This window comes from Hyperoodon ampullatus (genome assembly GCF_949752795.1).
Source record: "Hyperoodon ampullatus genome assembly, chromosome: 13".
Taxonomy (NCBI): Eukaryota; Metazoa; Chordata; class Mammalia; order Artiodactyla; family Ziphiidae; genus Hyperoodon; species Hyperoodon ampullatus.
The window spans coordinates 77329900-77352571 of record NC_136926.1 but is presented as its reverse complement, the minus strand read 5'-3'; the positions used below and the strand labels follow the sequence as shown (position 1 = coordinate 77352571).

The following is a 22672-nucleotide window of genomic DNA, read 5'->3' as shown; positions in this document are numbered from 1 at the left end:
TTTTCGTCTCTTGGAATCTTGGAGTGCTTTCCTATTAAGCGGCCGTAGCCAGGTGGCCTATGATCTCCAGAGAATAAGAATTGACAAAATCTGTTAGGCGGCGGTGCCATCAAGTACCATAATCTGCCACTAGCTGGTAGTTTATGCCACAGTCAAGTGTTTTCATGGCCCCTGGTCTCCTGTTGATTTATCATGAGGCCCCCTGGCTCAGGGGACACAACCCAGGGGGACCCCAGCATCCCCGATTCTCTTGCCACCCTGCGACACTGGGACTCTGAGCTTTGGGAAGCGGCTGATGACCAAACACTGTTTAGAGGTGTGTCCGTCCCACACAGCCACGCCGGTGGGCTTGGTGGTGCTGTTCTTTGGAGGAGGAGGAGGGGCATGTTCATTTCCCAGTGCTGTCTCTTCCTGGCCGGGCGGGCACGCCCCTCCCTGGTGAATGGCCAGCCTGCAGACGGGGAGGCTCGGAAGCTCGAGCCCTCAGACACGTCTGGTGGCCCTGTTCCCCCAGCCTCTCTGAGAGCACATCACCACTGCCCACCCCAGAGCCCAGGGCTGTGTCCTGAGGGTCACTGAAAACGTAAAAGCCTAAACTCTTGAAGGGCAACTCTAACTGGCCAGAATGCCTTTGTAATTCATCAACAAACATCCGTTCGTCAAGCCTGGCGCTAGTTTCTCTGACACTGGCCAACTCACCGTCCTGTTTAGAAGGTGAGCAAAGTTTCCAGTCCGAGGCCAACGCCCGGGGAGGTGGGCGGTGAGAAGTGTGGCCAGGAGGGCCTCTCGGGCGACGGGGAAGTGGCCCGTGGTCTCCCGAGGTGGGCTGTTTAGGAGAGCGGTGAGGGAGAAGAAAGGGATTTGCAGGCTGAGTGGACAGCGTGACGGGGGAGGCTCAGGGTGGATTCTCGGAGAAAGTGCAGGGAACCCTCTGGCATGTCGTCCTGGAGGGGACCTGCGCCTGGAATCAGAGCCCCCGGGTTAGGTTTTGGTCTTTTAAGGGTTCTGTGTACTATTCTTCACTTTGTGGTAGAGGTGAATGAGATGAGATGTGCAAAGGTGTGGCTGAACAGTTAACCTTCACCTGCCCTTAGCAAAGGCATGTCTGGTACATCCTACCTGAGGGGGGCGGGGCTCGGGGGGCGTCCCAGGAATTGACTGAAGTCTGGGTGTTACCGCCCTTGCCCCTCACCACACACCTGCCACCCACGCCCTCCTTCACTCACTTATTCACTAACTCATTCATTCATTATTTCAGTTACCCATTCACTCACTCAATCAACAAACATTTCCTGAGCAAGCGTTTACTGTGCCCTGGACACTGCTAGGCAGACCAACTTCCTATCACGAGCCAACAGTAGGAAGGTTTTCAAATCCCAGTCCTCAGATGCCTGACCACCTGCATCGGCCTCCTCGGCCTCCGTCCACACACTCAGTGGGTCCCTAGAGTCAGAAAGGTGTGGAGAGAGGACCAGAGGCAGAGCCGTTTCTCTGGCCAGGTCTCATCATTATGGAAAATACTGATTAGTCTGCAAGTGATTTTATCGCCAGGGTTCTCAGGACACTGGTTTCCATTCCCGCCCCTGCTCCGTGTTTCAGTAGCATGATGTCCTGTTAGTGGACCGTGCAGAATGCTGACGGGCACACACTGCACGGCTTGTCCGGGAAGCAAACAATCAGATGAGAGTGGCAGTAGCGCGAGCTGAGGTCATTTCGTTAGACTTAGCTTTGCTTGAAAACGCCATCCACAGCCTTCCCCCGCCTTCCCATCATCCCACATCAACTTCATTCCCATCTTCCAAGCCAACTTCATTCCCTTTAGCCTAAGTCAAATCTCTGGTGTGAGAACTTCCCTTGTGAGGTTTCAAGGATTCCAGTGAAGTGGGTGCTACTGACCCAGCCCCTGGTCACTCTGTTCTGAGAGGTGCAGGCCCCACAGAAACCTCGAGAACAGAGTTCCCCTGTCCCACAGGTTCTAAAAACGTGTCTAAATAGATCATCTCCTGTGTGGTCCCAATAGCTTCATGGTCCCATGTGGCATGGGCTCCAGGCAACCTAGTCTCCCTGGAAATATTTTTGGTCACGTGTCATGGGAAGAGGAGAAAGCAGGGGTCAGAAAATCTGAATCTGAATCTTATCTCTACCATCAACTGGCTGACTGGTCCAGGCCACTTCTTAACATCTCTGAGCTCGGGTTTCTTCACCTTTGGGTTTCTTCTTAAACCCATTGGTAAAACAGTTTAGTGCCAACAAGGGACCTCAAATGAACTAAACAGGGCTGGAATTCACCTGGGATGCCCCAGCACAGCTGTGCCAGCTATGTACAGCCAGCTGAAATCTATTCTGATTGGCTTGGGTGCACACCATGCTGGTTGTTAAATATTTTGATATGACTCCTGGAAATAATTTATGTGAAAGAGCTTGTAGACAGCACAGCACACGAATAGCTAGTTTGGTTATGGTGTTTGGGTAGTCACCACTGCCAAGTTTAACTTTAAATATATATTTTTCTATGTATATTTTTCCATCATTTGACAGGTTAGTAATCTTCAAATTAGCCTCTACCTTTTAAGGTTCAACAAAGGAGAAGTAACGCGACATTTAGGTTCAAACATTCTTATCTAGTATTTTTTCATGAGTCCTAAGAATTTGGCTTTCTGACTTTCCAGGGGATGAACCACTTCTGAGCCTCAGAGAGTGACGGAAGGACCACTCATATTGGCCTTTTGAATGGAGATTATATTTGAGCAAGGTGACTTTTGACAAAATATGATAGACTTCTCTAGAATGTCAGGACACGCCTTCACTTTGATTGGTGGTTCAGCATGACATCTTAGGTGAAAGGGCAGACAATAAACATTTTTAAAAGGGGGTATGGGGACTTCCACTGCAGGCGGCACGGGTTCAATCCCTGGTCGGGGAACTAAGATCCCACATCCCTCGTGGGGGTGTGCTCAGTAGTTCTTAATGGAATGCCATGAAATTCAGCGTTTTGCTAGAGATGACAAGAGATGTGATTACATTTAAGGAGGGCTACAGAGACCCTCTTTAGGCCACTTATAATGGAAAATGATGTTCCATTTTTCAGTTGGGTCTCAGAAAAGAAATGCACGATTTGGTGCTTAATTTTAGACTAGAATATAAACAACAGGAGACACATCCATGTGCATCAGGAAAAGCAGAGTAGGGAGAGGAAAATAAAAAGCAAACACGGCCATCCCCTTACTCCCACACCCCATTGTGCTGAGGCACCTGCTAGACATTCTGAGTTCCAATCTTGTTTCTCAGTGAGTAATGTTTTGGGTTCATAGTCTTGTTTGGGTCCCTTAGCTTTTAGTGAAACAACTGCTACCCTAGAAAACAGGTAATCTGGCTTTCAGAATGGACTGTGCTACCATCTGACATATGACTCTGGACAGGTCATTTACCTCTGCTAGGCCTCAATTTATCACCTATAAAATGAGGGTCAAGTAATACTGACACTATAGGGGTTTTATAAAGAATTAAATGAGTATATGTGAGTGTATGTACATGATTTTATATATATATATCTCCCTTGAGAATTAAACTAAAGCTGTGTACCTTCTCCCTAGAAAAATTCACAAACACAGGAAACTTAGCCAGCTATTTTCAGGGAATTTATGGACTCCCTGAAGCCATAGGCATCCTAATAAAGGGTTCTATTATCTAAGGGAAGAAACCCTGGATTGTATGTTCCTTTCTCTGCTAAAATTCTTATTATGTTTTTCTCACTTAAAAGGAAACTAAGTCCAATTTGACTGTAGTCCATATTCTACAATAAATATTTATGATCACTACCCCCTAAGATTTCTAAGCTCAGTTAAGAATACACCAAATGAGGGAATCCCCTGGCGGTCCAGTAGTTAGGACTCCGTGCTCTCATTGCCAAGGGCCCGGGTTCGATCTCTGGTCGGGGAACTGAGATCCCACGTGCCACTCAGCACGGCCAAAAAGAAAAGACTATACCAAATGATAAAAAGTTTGGTACAAAAAAGGCTTTATATAATTATTATAGTTCATAGTAACAGGGTTTGATATATAATAACAGGAAGAACTTTTATATGGACATGTATTAATTTATTTCTAAGCTTAACTCAATATGAGGAATATTTTTTCATTCCTCACTTGCATAGGGTGGAGATGTGCTTTTTTCTTTCAGTTTGTTTTTCCACATCTATTTAGAGCAACCAAAATAGGAAAGCCACCACACAGGTCCTAAAATTCACTTCCTCCATCCGTTTTCTGTGTTCTGCTCCAGGTCTGATGAATATAACTTTTTAAACATGTCATTTATTTTTATTTTTATTTTAGTCTAAATGTCCCTTCAGAAACACCAGGGGGAAATATTTTTAGCTTAACTAAGAAAACAAACATGTTTAAACAAATAACACCCAAAATGTTCAGGTAGAGTTGGTATTTCTGGCATTTGTGCATTTTAACAGTGAGCCCATAAGGTATATACACTAGAACAGAATTTTTCTTCATCTTAGGTGTGTTCATTTCTTCCAGGAATAAGACAAAGAGAACAATTGAGCCCAACTTTTACATTGAAGCTAATGTAGCTTTGAAAGGTAATTTCAAGTTAGACAATATACTGCCTTTTTTTTCCCAGTTTTTTTTTCCCCCAGTTTTTAAGTGCTATTTATAGACATCCTGTGCAGAGCCAGTGGAAATGCTGATACTGGTGTAAATGAGGAAAAAGATGAGCTAGAAGAGGAATGAATGCTCAGTTGAGCCCCGTGTGTGTAAAGATAGACTTTTCTGCCTTCATGACCTCATAGGAGGCTTTTTAAATTTTCAGGTAGGATTGATCGTTTAGGATTCATCACATTCAACTTTGATCCTTACCCTGAGAGCATGATCCTTGGCTCCCTGAGATCCTAGGTGGGAAAATGATTATCTCTTGATTAAAAAGCAAGATCCATCTCACCAGCTGTTCAGGGCCAGCAGTCGCAGCATCCTTAATGTCCACATTGTTCCTGCTCCGTAAACAGATAAGCGAGGACTAATAAGAATGAATTAGTAATTACCCAGGGAGGTGCTCCCTTGGCTTCAGAACGTGTTCATTCAGATTGCGTTCATTCGCTGGTTTTTGTTGTTGTTGTTGTTTGCGGTACGCGGGCCTCTCACTGTGGTGGCCTCTCCCGTTGCGGAGCACAGGCTCCGGACGCGCAGGCTCAGCGGCCATGGCTCACGGGCCCAGCCGCTCCACGGCATGTGGGATCTTCCCGGACCGGGGCACGAACCCGTGTCCCCTGCATCGGCAGGCGGACTCCCAACCACTGCGCCACCAGGGAAGCCCCATTCGCTGGGTTTTTAACTGCACAGACCTTGAGGAAGCCCAGTGCTCTTCATCTTGGGGGGTCAGTGGAAAAATCTGTGCCTCGGATGCCTTAGCCCAACTGCAGGTCAGAGTTGAAATCTCGGTTCTATTCATTATACATATTATCTCCATCTCCTAGAACTTGAAGCATGTTTATCATATATATTTGGCTAGCTCTCTTCCAGAAGGTTCTCCAGTTTCATTCTACCCGTGGCATTGTGTAGTGCTTTTGTGAATGCACTTAACTAGACTTGTACAAGAAAAAATGACGTTATCAATCTGTTGGCTGTTGTCAGTAACATCCCTTCTCATCTCATGATTATAAGTGCTTTTCTTTTGCAAGCCTTCTGAACCCTACTGGGCCCCCAGTTGCTAAGCATTTTCATTACACTTTATCTGAATTTATCAGGATCTCCTAACCTCCCTAACCGGGGCAGTGAATTGGTCTCATTCACACAGTGCTTGTAGAATTGCACGATGGACACTGTGAAATGTATTGGTGGGCTATTTAAAGCCTTTCACTTCCCAAAAGGTTAAAAGGCCAGATCTTTGAAATTAAGGTTTTTTTTTGTTGTTGTTTTTGTAACCCATTAGTCCAACTTGGGGACTAAAACTTGAAAAGTACACATTAAACCAGTGGCAGGGTAATAGCTCCACATCACACATGGCTATGAATACGTAGGCAAAAACATGGATTTTAGACTTATACAAAAAAGTTCACTTTGAGTTCACAGTAGAAGAAAACATCGATTATAGCAGTGAGAAAATCCCACAGAAACTCAGTTTGTAATATTTTATTAACATTATCTCAAAGATAAATTAACCCTTTTCCAATCTTGTCAAAAAAGTCTATTTACCAAGAATACCTAATGAAGGGTTGTCTTCTGATTCTCAGTTTTTGGAAGAAGGCACCTGATTGGTATAATTCTCTTTGTACCAATGCCCAGCCAACTGCCAGCAGCAACGCAGTGACCTTCGATGACAAGCCTGGTTGATTTCACACACCCTTTTCATGTTATCATTTGTACCTGTGGTTCCTTATGTGCAAAAGAGAAGTACAAGTGGATGAAGATTTCAGAGGGTGCAGGCGGCCGCATGATTTGAAGACTCACGTATAAAGAGAGGATGAGAGGGGAAACGTGTAGACGGACAATGAAGCAGGGAAAAAGGACTCCAAAATGGGACCCAACTTACTGGTCATGTATCAGCCGGTGACTCTGCACCTCACCGTGTTAGTCAGGACTCCCCCTGACCTGGGGCTGGGGGCTGGGCCTTTTCTGAACACCACGGATGGCAGAGAGGAAGCAAAATGTGGTGCCACAGAGCTCTGCAAGGATAAGACAAGGTCGAAAACAGCAGATCAAAATAGAAGTAGGTCCCAGCTGCCCGGGGTATAAATGGCTAACACTGCACACTTACTATGCATCAGGCACTGTTCCAAGCTCTTTGCTGTATTATTGTATCTCATCTAAAATCCAGATTCACGGGAATTCCCTGGCGGTCCAGTGGTTAGGACTCCATGCTTCCACTACCGGGGACCGGGGTTCGACCCCTGGTTGGGGAACTAAAGATCCCACAAGCCTTGCGGTGTGGCCAAAAAATAAATAAATTAAATTAAATTAAAATCCAGATTCTTAGATGTTGCCCTGTCTGCTAGGTGTTGATTAGCTCCATGATTGATTCATTCTTAATATAATACTAGCTAACATACAGCACTTACCATGTGCTGGGCCAGCACCGCTTTAAGCATATTACATACAATGAGTCATTTAATCTTCACAAGAACTTAATGAGGCAGGTACGGTCATTATCCCCACTTTACAGATGAAGTAACTGAGGCCCAGAGACGCATTTAGCACCTTGCCCAAGATCATGCCGTAGGAAGTGGCTGAGCCAGGATGAAACCCATGTTATGTTCTTAGCCACCATGTCAGGCTTCCTCTCAGGTGCTGATCACTGATTATACTCATAATCTGGCTATTGATTATATGAGTTTGATCACTGTAATCACAAATAGGACATCAAAAAATGTAAAAGAATGTAAACAGGTCACCTTTGCTGTCCCCAAAAGATCAAATTTTTTTTTTTTTTTTTTTTTTTTTGCGGTACTTGGGCCTCTCACTGCTGTGGCCTCTCCCATTGCGGAGCACAGGCTCTGGACGCGCAGGCTCAGCGGCCATGGCTCACGGGCCCAGCCACTCCACGGCATGTGGGATCTTCCTGGACCGGGGCACGAACCCGTGTCCCCTGCATCGGCAGGCGGACTATCAACCACTGCGCCACCAGGGAAGCCCTCAAATTTTAAATAGGGTTAAAATTACTTTGATGATGTCCATTGGTATCTATCCCTAAAAGAAAAGGCAACTCTTTGTCTGCATTTAATTGAGAAAACAGGCCCGGTTCCTTTTGACAACTCCAAAGAAGTCCCTCATGGAATCAATTGGGGAACTCATATCACTAGACATTATTGGGTGTCTGCGTTGCCTAGAGACCTGTGGAGCCCTTGTCAGCCTTTAAGGATCAAGAGCTGGAGTTCCTCCGAGACAGTAAACCAGAGCCTCAGAATCAGACCCGTTGATTCAGTACTGTTAGGTCAATAAGCAGTTCTTATCAAAGATAGTTAAGACCCCAAGATAAAGACTCAAGCCCACTGAGGCTGCCAGTGTGCAGGATGCCACATTGTTTATGTTTAGCTGTTGAGGGTGACCAGCCCCTTTGCTTTGGATGCAGTCGAGAAAGTTCAGTAACCACTGGCTAACAATGTCTCTAGATACCACCCTCGGATTTCCTTTCCTTTTCCCATGGATATGCAGACCACCTAAAAAGCCCTGCTATCCCAGGAAGACTTTATACTTAACAGAAGATGGGGGAACCTGTGGAAATTAATGCTACAGAGGCCAAATTAATTTACCAGTGAATGGAGCAGTCTCCATTTCCTTCCAACTGGAAACAGATCAGGAGCTTTAAGGCATTAGAAAATGCAAGCTACATAACAAGATGCTGAGTCCAAGCATCTCATGGATTTTTGGCTCCTGACGTCAGCTAGGAATGATTGTAACCCAGGTGTGACTCTTAATGCAGAGTTGGCAGTCTTTATTAGAACAGCAGCCAGCTGCAACAGTGACCTCTAAGAATATGGAAACAGACCCTCCAGGGCTGCCATTTCTCAGCTCAGCTTTTGGCCTGGGCAGCCGGGCCCAGTGCTGAAAGGGTAGCAGCTGCTCATGGTCCAAGGACACTTAGGGGCTCTTGGAAACAGAGGAAACAAGGACACAGAGGAGCCCTTGAGATGCCCTCTAGTCGGCCCGGCTGCCTTCAGGCAGGACGATCTAACCGTTTCAGACAGATGAGAAGAATCCTTTCAAAGACCTCTGGAGAAGGAACTCCAGACTCCCTTTGTCAACTTTCACTTTAGCAAAATGATCTTTGGTAGCTAGGCTGTCCCTGCAGCAAGGATAAGAGCCTATCTTAGAAAGTTACATGATTTAAAATGTGATAGATGGATGGATGGATGGATGGATGGATGGATGGATGGGTAGGTAGGTAGATATAGTTGATGGGTGGAGAGAGGTAGATAAATAGATGATGGAAGAAGGAAGAGAGACAGGGAGAGACAGAAGAAGAGAAAGGGTGGGAATAGGTGATTGTGAAGGACAGCTAAACCCCTAGCAGTGAGACATAAGAGAAATATTTATTACAGAATTATTTGCCAGGGAGTCCACTGAAACCCATTCAAAGCAGATGCCACCTTCCGTCATGCTCCTGAAGCATTTCCCACATGCCTCTATCATAGCACCTTACGGTGTTGCAACACTAGAACGGGGTGGCTGTTGGTCTCCCTAGCTGGAATGTGAGCCCTATAAGGCAGAGATCATATCTTATTCTTCTCGTTAGTCTCAGCATCTAGCCCAGTGCCTAGCTCCAAGGAAGGGAGGGAGGGAGGGAGGAAGGAAGGAACGAACGAACGAACGAATGAAGAAGAGATGGAGGAAGGTAGGTCAACCAATATGATACATAAACTTCTATCCTTTAAGGAGTGCGTCATTCCTAACGCTATAATATCAACGTTTTCCTACCCGAACTTAACCTGATGGCCTCCTTCCCCTCAGTTAGCGCTTAGCTATCACACTCAAAGTCAATACGATTATATATATAATCTGCCCGGTGTTGGAAGGGTTTGTTAATACTTAACCCCATTTAACACCTTTCTAAGGAATACCAATTCCTTATGATAATGTTTCTCTCTGCAATAATTTCCTCCCAAATGTATTTCATTAGAACTCATTGTTTATATATTTATACGTTTTCCACAGTTCTGTTGTATGGTCTCAGCCAGTGAGAGCTGGTGTGACAAAGGGTAAGGTATCCTCTCGGCCAGTGACTGTGAGAGTACCTTCTACAAAGGTCTTCAGCCACTGAGTTTTGTCTGCGTTTTCTGTTGTTGAGTATGCTCTGTTTTCTCTGACACTCTGCCTTTGACACACGATGGCTGACAAAAGGCATGGGAGAGAGTAACTTTTTGGCACTTTCCGGGGAGACCCGGGGGCTCCGCGCCTCACTCACTCTGTTCCGATCGCCTGGCGCGGCGGGGCAGGGTCTCAGGCTAGTCATGGCGTCCCCGTCTCGGAGGCTGCAGACCAAACCGGTCATCACTTGTTTCAAGAGCGTCCTCTTGATCGACACATTCATCTTCTGGATCACTGGTGTTATCCTTCTTGCTGTTGGCATTTGGGGCAAGGTGAGCCCAGAGAGTTATTTCTCCCTTTTAAATGAAAAGGCCACCAATGTCCCCTTCGTGCTCATTGGCACTGGCACCGTCATTATTCTTTTGGGCACCTTCGGCTGTTTTGCTACCTGCCGAGCGTCTGCATGGATGCTAAAACTGTATGCAATGTTTCTGACTCTCATTTTTTGGTTGAACTGGTCGCTGCCGTCGTAGGATTTGTTTTCGGACATGAGATTAAGAACAGCTTTAAGAATAATTATGAGAAAGCTTTAAAACAATATAACGCTACGGGAGATTATAGAAGCGATGCAGTAGACAAGATCCAAAATACGTTGCATTGTTGTGGTGTCACCGACTATAGAGATTGGAAGGTTACTAATTATTACTCAGAAAAAGGATTTCCCAAGAGCTGCTGTAAACTTGAAGGTTGTTCTCCTCAGAGAGATGCAGATAAAGTAAACAATGAAGGTTGTTTTATAAAGGTGAGGACCATTATAGAGTCAGAAATGGGAGTTGTTGCGGGAATTTCTTCTGGAGTTGCTTGCTTCCAGCTGATTGGAATCTTTCTAGCCTACTGCCTCTCTCGCGCCATAACAAATAACCAGTATGAGATAGTGTAACCAGCATAATACGGGCCTATTCCTCTCCAACTTTAAGGATAGTATCATCCCCACCCCCAACCGTGTGAATTACAAGATCGCCTGGATGGAAGACCAACATTTCTTACAGATAGATTGAAAAACTATACCAGTAGTCTGATTCGATCAAGACATTTGCTTGATATGTTCGAAGTCCACCTTTTGTCCCATTCATGTTAGATAGTTGAAATCCCCATATCACTCTGAAACACTGCAAGAGCTTAGTAAATTGTAAATGAAGCAAAAAAAAAAAAAGGCATGGGAGTGAAAGGACCAGCTCCAATGCCATCGTGGGAAGTTGAGGGAAATGAAGCAAAGATCAGCTGGAAGTTCAGGTTTGCTGGGAAGTCCTGTGACCTGGTGAGGGACATCATCAGTACCATTGGAACATGAAGGGAACTGAGGAGGAATCAGGGCCGAGAGTGTGGCATGACTTGGGGGGTGGGGTGTCTAGGAGAATGGGAAGTGACAGTGTGATGGTGGGGACATCACTGTGACCCTATATGCCCGAGATCGTGTCGCCGAGCCAGTCAAGGATACGCATGTATGATCCCTCCCCCCCACCAGGGCTCCTAGCTGCTAATCTGGGTGACTCTCCTTCCTTTTCCCCAAATCCAAACCCTCTCATCGTTCAAGGCTCAATCCAAGGTTTGGTTGGCCAAGTTTCTCCTGCTCTGCAGAGTATCCTTCTCCTTCCCTTGGAGCCGTCTCTCCTCTCCTTAGCACCCCCTTAGGTCCCTCTGTCCCAGTGACTGTCTGTCTGGGGCATCATACTGGGCAGTCTGTAAAGCCCTGAGAGGCTGTCACCCCCATGGTCCCTTCTGGGGAGGGCAGCCAGCAGCTTTCTCACACCCGGGGGCCAGGCTTTGTGTCTTGTGGGCCTGCAACCCTGACCATAACTGATACGGGATTAAGCCCCATGGTTTAACAAAAAGGCAACGGGCTTGCTCTAAGGTAGAGAGCATAGCTTGGCAGGAGATCTGGTACAAGAACTCTGCTCATTTGGGGCATTGGTTTTTGACGATAACTGGTCCAATTAGACCTTCCCAGGCAGTCATCTCTATTTTTTTTTTTTTTTTTTTTTTTTCGATACGCGCGCCTCTCACTGTTGTGGCCTCTCCTGTTGCGGAGCACAGGCTCCGGACGCGCAGGCTCAGCGGCCATGGCTCACGGGCCTAGCCGCTCCGCGGCATGTGGGATTTTCCCGGACCGGGGCACGAACCCGTGTCCCCTGCATTGGCAGGCGGACTCTCAACCACTGCGCCACCAGGGAAGCCCTATCTCTATTTTTTAACCTTGTCTTATAGTTTGTTATTTGCACTTTCCCCTGGGCTGAGGTCTTTTTTACTCCTTTATTAGATCCAAAGGTCCTCGAGGACAGAGTCTTACCCAATCTTTCTTTTCTCCCCATCGGTACCTGGCTCTTGGCATTCAGTAAATGTTTGTCGAGCAGGTGAATGTGAAACACCTGGGCCTGATGCCTTCACCCAAGGAGTAAATTATTCCCGTGGTTTCTTTTCAGGTGTACAGCCCACAAGGATGAGAGAGATCTGGGATCAGAAAGGTCTCCCAGCATTACTGGCCAGTGTGAACAGGGCCACTGAGCAGGGCAGTAGAGGCAGGGGTAGCAGCTGGCCGAGGCTGTGGTTGGCGGGATAAACACAGATGGTGCCCTGTGGGCTACCCAGACCCGGGAGGTCTGAGGCTTGGGGCCTGGAAGATGGGGACGAAACTGTCCCAAAACAATGAATATAGAGCCAGAGACATAAAAAGTGACAGCGGCAAGTCCAGGGAGAGGGACAGACGGAGTTATACCAAATACATTCATCCCAACGAGACGACGTCTCCCAGTGCTGGTCAGCCCCGAACTCCTGTCTTCTCCCCTGGATTGTAACTTCCTCATGAGCAGGGCTTAGAGTTTGTTCATCTTGGGATGCTCAGGGCCTTGCAGGGCCTACAAGGGGCCTGGCACATAGTAGGCTCCCAGGAATGTTTTTTGTTTGTTTGTTTGTTTTGCGGTACGCGGGCCTCTCACCGCTGTGGCCTCTCCCGTTGCGGAGCACAGGCTCCGGACGCGCAGGCTCAGCGGCCACGGCTCTCGGGCCCAGCCGCTCCGCGGCATGTGGGATCCTCCCGGACCGGGGCACGAACCCGTGTCCCAGGCATCGGCAGGCGGACTCTCAACCACTGCGCCACCAGGGAAGCCCCCAGGAATGGTTTTTAACCTGAACTGAGTTGATAAAAGAGGATTTCACAGCCTGTTTTGACAGCATATCCAGCGGCTACCAAGGTTTCTATCACCTTGAATATTATGAAGTTCTCTCCTTAAATCTAACTGTGCTTTCCTGACACAGCTTAAGTCCATTTCCTCTCAAATGGCTTAAAATGCATGGGATGATTCTTCAGCCATTCGGGAAGAAGGAATGCTGTGTATAAAGCCTGGATTCAATAAAACCAGATTTTTAAAAAATAGCTCTTAGCATCTTCTACTACAGACACTGGTCTGGGCAGGGCTTTTTATTTTATTGAATCCAGCTGAATAGCTTGACTGCATTAATAATGCGGCTTCATTTCCAACCACTGGCTCACAATCTTTTCCCCTAAAAGCCTTATGGTACTTAAGCAACTGCTAATATATGAATAATTGCTGGTGGCATCATTTCCTGCTATGATTTGACCACCAGGATGAGGTTTTTCTTCTTGTACCTAATCTGATGTTTTCAAGAATGCCGTATGTGGGTCTGCAAGATCATATTTAAAATATAGTAAACAGATCTAACTGCAGCTATGATTTAGATTGTATTAAGTTTCTTTATGTTGAGAAATTAAGGATTAGGGAAGATGCTGTTGGGTGTATAGTAACATTGGTCTGAAAGGGATTCTACCTCAAGGTTGCCCAGAGGTTTGAACCTGGAATTTCTGCTGAGCATGGCCAGTGCTATTCTGCAGGGCCCCCGGGTTGGACTGGCAGATTTTATACCCTTCACTTTAAAGGTGCTGTTTATTTAGCTCCCACATAGCCACACTTCTTTTTGAAGTTTCCGTGCAAGATGACATTTAGTCATCAGCTCTGTTTACGTTGGACTTGAGTGATGACAGTTTTTAGTATACCTGACTGGGACAGGATGGCCCTGTGGAAGCTGGATACCTAAAACGCACCTGTTAATAGGAGTACAGCATAGCACCTAAGGGCACAGCCTGGAGCCACATGAGCTGAGCTTGAATCCAACACTTTCTAACCATGTGGTTTTGGACAAGTTGCCTATTCTGCCTCAGTCTCCTCCTGTGAGAAGTGGGGTTAATAACAGTACCTACTGCATACAGTGTGAGGTTCAGACGAACTGATGTTTGTCAAATGCTTAAACCCACGCTTGAACGCAGTGCTCAGTAAATGCCTGTGACTGCCCATGTTTGTCATTTTGTTGAAAATTCAACAAAATATTTATTCCTCTCCACATAGCCTCCAACTAGGATGAATAGTAAAGCTTCTCTTTCACCTGGCATGCAGTCACACTGAACAGAGAACTAAAAGTTTGGTAAGACCTTGCATACAACACCTTTTTGGCAAAAACAAAATAGTTCTTCTAACTGGGAAGTTCACGTTGCCCACTGCTGTGGGGCTCGGTGCTGTGGGGATAAATGGGAATAAGATACGTGATTCCCCTCCCCAAAGAGTTTGCAGTCCAACTGGAGAAGCATGACTGCCGTATATCAAGTAGCAAAATAAAACTGGAGAGCAGACAAAATGAAATATGGGAGGAGTTCAGGAGACGTAGATGCTAAGACAGCTGGAATGGTCCAGCCAGGCTCCGTGGAAGGTTTTCAGGTGGGATGAGCTGAGCTTGAGGACTGGGTGAAGACTCGGGTGATGGAGGTAACAAGGTGCCATGGGGCGGGAGAGATGGAGGGTGCTGATGAAGGGTGTTGGGAGGTCGGAGGGAGTGGGTGAGGCTCTGGGGTGGGACCGATTCAGCTCATTGGAGAAGCAGTGAAGACACTCCCAGGCTGTAGCCGCGGATACGTTGCACAGTTAACATAGACAGCGCCGGAAAATAAAGTGAGAGAGGCCAGACTATGGAGGTCTTCACAAAGCAGGCAAATGAGTTTTTACATTTGGTTTAATAGAAAAAAGGAAGTGAGAAGGAGGTAGGAACCACTATCTGGTGCGCTTGGCAGCTGTGTCACCCGACGTCCTTCCTGCAGCAGCAGTGTCCCCAAGCTGGGCCCTGCGCGTTCTCCGGCGGCAGAGGAGTGAAGACAAGCTGGGGAAATTAAAACATTTTAATATATGTGAGCTATCCAGTCCAACCACAACACATCCCAGGAATGTTTTTCTGTTTTAGGAAATGAAGTGGTGGGCTGCTTGGAGGCGGTGAGGGTGCGAGTTCTACTTCTTTACATCTGAACCTCCACTGGAACAGAAAGAGACACAGTAGTTTTTGTTTAGATGAATCCCCATTGTATTAGATTTTTATGAGTTCTTCTCAGAGCTCCTTGATCATCGGCTCATACGAAAGAAATGTATTAGCTCCGTTTGCCTGTCTCTTTCCTCCTCTGGTCTTTTATTTTCTCTTGTTGGACGCTGTGCTCTGGTTCCTCCTCATGGGCCCATTCCAGGCTTGAGTAAGGGGCAGGCGGTCCCCGGCAGCTCGTCTGCATCATCGCTCGGCCCCTGTGAAGTGGAGGGAAATAAACAGCACGTGGGAGGGGGGAAATCTGTGTTCTAAGAACTGCTTTGGTTTACACATCTATAGATACACTCAACCAGCACTGCGGGTCACATGGACCAGCTGGTGAAGCTGAACATGAGTCACTTTTAAATTACTCATAGAGAAAGAAATATGTTTCTAAAAGCCAAGCACCGTTGGCTTACACACGAAGCCGGGGGAGTGAGCAGGCAGCCTCATAAAGCACTCAGGCCTCCTGTGACAGCTGGCGTGCACAGTGCATCTGGTGGGAAGAGTGGGTCCCGGGCCTGAGGGCTCTTTGCCGCGTGTTGTATTTGGAGGTGAGACAATTCATCAGTGGGAACCCCCGCTTGGAGCAGTGGGTGCTTGGGATCAATTTCCCATTTAGACAGTCTTTCTCTCACCATCTCTCTTTGTAATTGGCACGAGAACTCTCAATTAAGGCCTTCAGTAGCCCAGTCTAGTGGTGGAGACCAAGCCATCTGAGCCTGAAATATGGAGAAGTAGGTCAGTTCAGTGAAAGGTCAGGTAGGGAAGGGCCAAGGAGAGGAGGTCCAAGAGCATCATGGAGCACTTGAACTTCAGCTGAGCCTTGAAGGGCTTAGTTCCTCGTGAAGGAGAAGGAATTCCATCCCCAGCAAGATGGAAAAACCATCTGAGCAAAAAGAAAGCGTAAATGACAAAGGCTACACCTCCATTTTACCTGTTGGGAGTCTAAACTTTTTTGACACACGAAAATAGAGAAGACAAGAGAACCATCACCAAGGGAGGCCAAGGCACGGCTTACTAAATTGGTCCAAAGGAGGGATTTCACCCAATGCAAATTGAACAAAGAACAATATGTGTGACTCAAAATATCCGTTATGCTCTTAATGTGAGAGGGTGTGTGGCAGGGAGGTGACCTTTGAAAGGTTTTAAAGTTGTAAACTTCTGTGACCACATTGTTTTGATTGCTGGAAGATTTAAGAAAGGATTACCTCGCGGCACCATCTTGGAAAAGTGATGAACAGAAAAAAAAAAAAGAAAGAAAGAAACTGCTTCCTACATAATGTTTCGGGACTTTTTTCATTCTGTTTTAGCTTTGAAGGTGTGCAGTTCAGACGTCTGTGAAGCAGCTCTACCTTTCCTGAGAAAACAGAAGTCTAGAGGTGCGGGCGCCTGCCCCATCCGGTCTTCCGCTCCTGGCGCCTCTGCCAGGAGTTTGGTTCCCTGGACCCAAAGGACGCGCATTTGGCCTCGTTTCTCCCCTCCAGCCCCGCCCCCGCCTTGCCAGGAGGGCGACGTCACAGCAAAGTGGAGCCACTGTCCCTGCTCACCCTGAATGTGTGCCTCTGGGCCAGACATTCCCTGCAGGTCTCCTCGGAAATTTGGGAAACAGGACATGTGAAGACAATTTCTAATTGGCCTGGTCATGTGGACTCCTCGTTCGATGTCGCACTAGACTTTTGGAAGGGAGTGCTCTGAGCTGGGGTGAACCCTCCTCATCAGAGAGCCTGTGCTCCTTTGAGAATATGGTCGATTTGACTATCCCGCCTCAACTTCCCTCTTTCTAAACATGTAAACCCTGATGCCTAAAGAACAAAACCAGAAAAGAAACCCACTGGGTCTTAGGTGCACGGTCAAGTTGCCAGCTGGGCTGCTGAGAGGGGCCCACGTGCTTGTCCCTGAAAAGCCCCTTGGCATTTACTACAAGCTCCCATCCCTGCAGACGTGTCTGTGCAGGCTCAAGCAGCATCTTCGGAACCTTCACAACCTGTGTTTGCAGTAGATGATGGATGGTGAGGCTTGCTTCCCACACATTTGGCTCTGATAGTCTCCACGCTAAAACATTCAGATGCAAATAATTTTAAAACAAAGTGGCTTCGAGGGATCCTTCTGGAAGGACGGAAGAGGCTCCATATCTTGAGAGGGGAGTGGGTTCCAGGGGTATTTGCTTTTGTCAAAATTCATCACACTGTACACACACACAGAGTGTTCATTTTGCTGTAAGTTAAACCCCCGTGAACATTTTTAAAATAATAAAGTGGCTTGAGCTTGGGAAAAAACTAAGAGTGACTCCATTCAAGGGATTTAGAAACGTTAAGAGTCAGCCGGTAGAAACGAAGAAATATTCGTGGGCAGTCCCCCCACCCTCCCTACCGCCGTCCGGGAAATCTTTGCACGGTGAGCAGATTCAGCCCAGCTTGTAGAAACTACAGCTGGTTCTGTGCCTGCGTCTGTGTGTTCATATGTGGTGTTTTATCTTGATGTCCATTTTTGTTTGGCTTATTTCCCTGTTTAATTGGATTTTTTTTTCTATTTCCTGAATATGAGTCCCCCTACTCCCAGATACCCCAGGCCCTATAAAAAGTGAATGCCCAATAAATGTCCACCCATCCCCTGAGATGCCATGCTTCCCCTTGCTCTGGAACATTCTACTGAAATTAGCCAGTGCATGTTGGCCTTAAATGCATATGTAAAAATGGAAAGTGAAAGGAGAAACATCCCTACTTGCACTAGTTTTCAGAAAATTCCCAGCTATGTCTGTTTCTAAAAAAAAAAAAAAAAAAAAATCCATTTCAGAACTTTTACTTTGGAAAAACTACTTTTGCCCCATAAGAAAAATAAATCATGTGCTCAGTACATAGTACTATTTATTTTAAAGTAAGAAAACAGGGTTCATGATTCTGTCTGAATGAGGGTGAATGGGGGCCGACCTTTCCTTTCTCTCCCTCTTTCCTCCTGCTCATGGCCGCTCAGAAGAACAGGTGTGGAAATTCCCGCAAGTGTAAACTGTGACCGTTTACACGTTTGTATACGGAGTTTCATGTGTTTTTTTTTTTTTTTCTGACAAGTCAGTCTTTCTGTCATCATCTCATCTTGAAACTAGAGAGGAAGGGAATGGACGAGCAAATTGCTAATATCAGAGGCTTCTGGAAATTCCCCTTTTATGGTACATGAGTCTTTCTTAAGAATAGTTCTCTTTCAGTTGTGTTTTTGCAATTTTGGTGAAAATCACTTGCTCGGCCCTACCTCTGGTTTGCTTAAGAAGCCTGATCCCAGCTCTCTTTGGAGCAGAGGCTGGAGAAGGCGGTAGAGAGGATAACTTGATTTTCACTGCTTGGGAGAAAAGGAGCCCGACCGAGATACTGGTTTTTTTTTAAGTAGATAACGTGAGTATAAATCGATAGTCACATAATTTTAACTAATTAATTTCTCCAGTCTCTTTTATAAACTGATGAACGTGCACTAATGACTCACCAATGCCTGAATGGTATAAAATACTCCTGGCATTTTGTGTGTTAATGGATACCCTTCAGTTCCAGTTACACCCTGGCTGAATGGAAGCTGACCGACCTGTTTTCAAGTCAGTACAATACAAGGTGATTCTCAAGCAAAAAAGCTTTTTTCCCACACTGCTTCAGAGGATGCCTTCTTGAAGATGGATGTAGTAGGTCTTGGATCCTGGGGCTGGGACAGGGTTATGTCCGATGTGACCGCAGGTGGAAGGGCCCCCGGAGGAAGGCAGATCTCACCGCAGCTTTGGGGACCAGCTGGCAGGCTGCCTGGGGGGCTCGGAGGGCCCGGCACAGACTGAGGCCTGGAATGTGGGAGAGCCTGTGACAGCCAGTCCCAAGGCCGGGCTAGAGGGACTATGCTAATTAGCGAGATGCCTGCTAGGGCCGGGTCACTGGGCGGCCAGGTAAACAGCACTGGGTTATCTCTGCGTTGGCAGAGGGGGGCAGTGGCTCGGTGCCTTCGCTGTTGAGTTGCTCTTGGCAGTTACTTATTAATCGCACCTCAAGGCACCGCTAGGCTAGACAAGAAAAATACGCCTCCAGGAACCGTCTGCCTTTCTCACTCCCCCAGCATCCTTCCCGTCCACTCCTGCAGCGTGGGAACCAGGGGGCACCTCCTACCTGGGCACTTGTCTGGGGACAACTAGCTTCCCAGGCCTCTGGGGGCCACAGCCTGTTCCCACCCCAATCACAGGAACCCTAGACTCTAGGCCAGGTGAGTTTAGACCCAGTCGGAGCTTTTCTTATGAAATGTCTTGACTTCTGAGTTTCTTTTTCCTGCTACGTTGAGCCCTGAATATGTTTGTTTTCTTTCTAATTTTGGCTTTTGAAAAAAAGAAAAAAGAATGTTTGGTAGAGTGTAAAAGTTTTCTCATATCCAGATTGGAAACTCCCCGGTCACCCTGAAACCGGGCAGGTGCCTCTTTGTCTCTCTGTCAATAAACAGTGCGTACTTGGCCTGGACAACCTCCGATGGCCACGGTGGGCCCCGGCGCGTCTCGGTATTCGAGGAGGGCCGAGCCGCCCTGAGTCAGAAGCCGGACCTGCCTCTTGCTCTTCTTCTTTATTTTTTTTAAAGAAGATGTTGGGGGTTGGAGTTTATTAATTTATTTTATTTTTGCTGTGTTGGGTCTTCATTTCTGTGTGAGGGCTTTCTCTAGTTGTGGCAAGCGGGGGCCACTCTTCATCGCGGTGCGCGGGCCTCTCACTATCGCGGCCTCTCTTGTTACGGAGCCCAGGCTCCAGACGCACAGGCTTAGTAGTTGTGGCTCACGGGCCCAGTTGCTCCGCGGCACGTGGGATCTTCCCAGACCAGGGCTCGAACACGTGTCCCCTGCATTAGCAGGCAGATTCTCAACCACTGCGCCACCAGGGAAGCTCTTGCTCTTCTTTTTTTTCGATCTTCTGATAGAGACCACATAGCATTGTCTTCACGGTATTTTGATGACATATGACGTATAAGCCCAGGTGGGATTCCTCCAGCCCAGAGGGAGCTGCCTCTGGGCAAACGCTTTGACCCGCATCTCTGGTCACCCAAGAAATCGGGAGACCAGCACGCTGGGTGCAGAGCCCCTTAGGGTTATGGAGTCCACTGATTTGCAGGTCCTGAGCAGAACAGGAGAGGGGCCCCCCAAATCAGGACCTGGCAAGGGATTCCCTGGCCTTGTTTCTGTTTCTGACGGGTAGGTGGACGTGTAGCATCCTTGCAGCACTCAGGTCAGGGCGAGATGCAGGGGGAAGCACAGCTCTGGGCATCTGGGTACCACCTCCCAGTGCTCTAAGGCAGGGCTTCGTGAGCCAGGGCACAGTGGCAAGGTCTGGAGATGTTTCTGGTGTCCCAACTAGGCAGGGGTTTCCACTGGAGTCTAGTGGGTGGAGGCCAGGGGCTCTGCTGAGCATCCCACGATGCCCTCTCCCAGCAAGGACATATGTGGGATGGTCTAAGCCCCGAAGCCCAGTCATATTCGATAAACTGAAAACACTGGGCTGAGGTGAATGGGAAGAGTCATTTGCAATTTTCCCCACAAGGGACAATCCCTCTGTGCTGCCGGCGGGGCCTGGTGTTAGCTCTTGCTTCCTTCACCTCTTTGTGGGCCCCCCGCCTCCGTCTTCAGCCCCCTCAGCCTTTTTTCTTTTTTTTCCCCTCAACCAACTTCATGAATATTAACTGGGGCATTCAGGGCCAAAAGGGCTTCTGGTCTTACTTGGGGAATACCCTCAGGCAAGACGAGCAGTGAGACCAGGAGGCCCAAGAATGCTAAATGCACCTTCCTCGGTCACACCAGTGGTCCACACCAGGGTCCTGGGAGACCCAGGTGACGAACCTCCGACCTGCAAAGAGAAAGTGGGGCGGGGGGAGGGAGGGCAGAAGATGCGAGGCTGTGACAGGCACTCCGGGGACGGGGACGGAAAGGAGAGGGCGCAGCGGACCCTGACACGCCCTGCTCTCTTCCCCACCCCCACGGCCTGCCCCCGTTTCTTCCCGCCCCTCTCACCGGCTTGCCCTTCCCTCTCCACACCAACAGGGGGCAGCAGACAGCAGCAGACAGAGCCCACCAGCCACAACCCCAGTCTCCGAGCCAGCCCCTCCCCTGGCCTCCAGGGCGCCCTGAGGCTTCCATCCCAGCAGCTTGGGTCTCTGAGACCCTCCTCTTCCACAGGCGCCTCTCTTCACCCTCAGCACCGCCCCCCCAGACGTCCCTCCCCACTCCGTGCATCGCGCAGCCCAGGCCAACCTGGCTCGGGGCCGTTGTGGGCTTCGTGACACATCTGATAGTATCGACTCGCAGTATGGCTTCTCAGCCTTTCCAGCGAGGATATTGTGCCTCTTCAAGGTGCGCATCCGCCCCTTGAGGCAGGAGCTATGCTCTGCCCCCCGCTGTTTCCCCACAGACCTCAGGGTCTGCGCTCAGTTGTGTTGATGCGTGGAGCGGGCGCTGACGTCTGCCTCCTGCCCACGGCGCCCCCCTCCGAGGGACCCTTGGTGAATGTTATCTCCCGGCATTCTCACCCCAGCCCTTGCAGCCGATGCTGCCATCCCCTCATTTTTTATAGATGAATAAACTGAGGCTCAAAGGGATTAGCCATCTCAGCCAAGGTCTTAAAGCTATGACGTAGCAGACTCGGAAATCCGTCTCAAGACTCTAGACTCTACCACACACTAGGCTGCTGTTTCAACTCCAAACCGCCCTGAGGCTCTTACAATGTGTCATGAGTCCGTCTTCCTTGAGCACGGCACCATCCTTTGGGATTGTGTTGTTGAAATCATCTTGATTTCAATTTATTTACGTATTCATCCCACAAATGCTTACTCAGCTTTTACCCGCGGTGCCAGGCACCGTTAGAACCTGGAGGACAAAGATGATGGAGATGACGCAGGCCCTGCCGTCGAGGAGAGAACGCGTAGTGGAGAGCTCAAGAGCGGGCAGAGATGGGCAGGATAAGTGGGTGTGCTGGGGAGGTGCTGGGGCTTGGTCAAGAAAGGCTTCACAGAAGAGGGGGTGTTTCGGCAGAGTCTTGAGAGACACCAGGATGTGGTGTGAGCCGGGGTCAGCCGGAGGTATGAGGTTTCAGGCTGATGCTGCCAGTAGCACAGGGAAGTGAAGGCAGGAGGTGGGCATGAGGAGGGGTGGGTCTGGAGGCATAGGTCAGAGCCCGTTCACCCCGTGGCCAATGGGAAAGCGCTCGGGGCACTGGAATGAGAGAGAAGGTCGCAAGGGCTCTGTCGTTTACGAGGAAGCCCCCGGAAGCAGTGCCAAGGGCAGGCTGGAGGGGACACGGGGAGGCGGGGAGATCGGGAGCGATGCAGTGGGGCTGAGGGATCTGGCGGCAGTGGGGCTAGAAAGAGGAGCCATCCACACGGCAGAGGTGGCAGTGGTGGCGTGTGGGTGGGGAGGGAAGAGGGAGAAGCTGAGGCTCACGTCCGGGTGGGCAGCTGGGTGGTAGGCTATCAGGGGAGCTGACCGGGCTTCTAGAGACAGACTTGGGGAAAGCTGAAT

The 22672-nt window shown here is 48.3% G+C and overlaps 2 protein-coding genes across 2 annotated transcripts in view; both read left to right on the top strand.

Annotated features, from left to right (window-relative positions):
* The window catches only part of BCL2 (BCL2 apoptosis regulator), a gene marked incomplete at both ends in the record, with an annotated part of 179201 nt that overhangs the window by 132179 nt on the left and 24350 nt on the right, over positions 1–22672 (top strand). The gene's annotated exons all lie outside the window — the stretch shown is intronic.
* Positions 9954–10736, top strand: LOC307062080 (tetraspanin-6-like; the record flags this gene model as incomplete). The annotated part of the gene is given in 2 exon segments (XM_079717572.1): positions 9954–10248; positions 10251–10736. Coding segments are annotated over 2 exon segments (735 nt in total). The 3' UTR covers positions 10691–10736.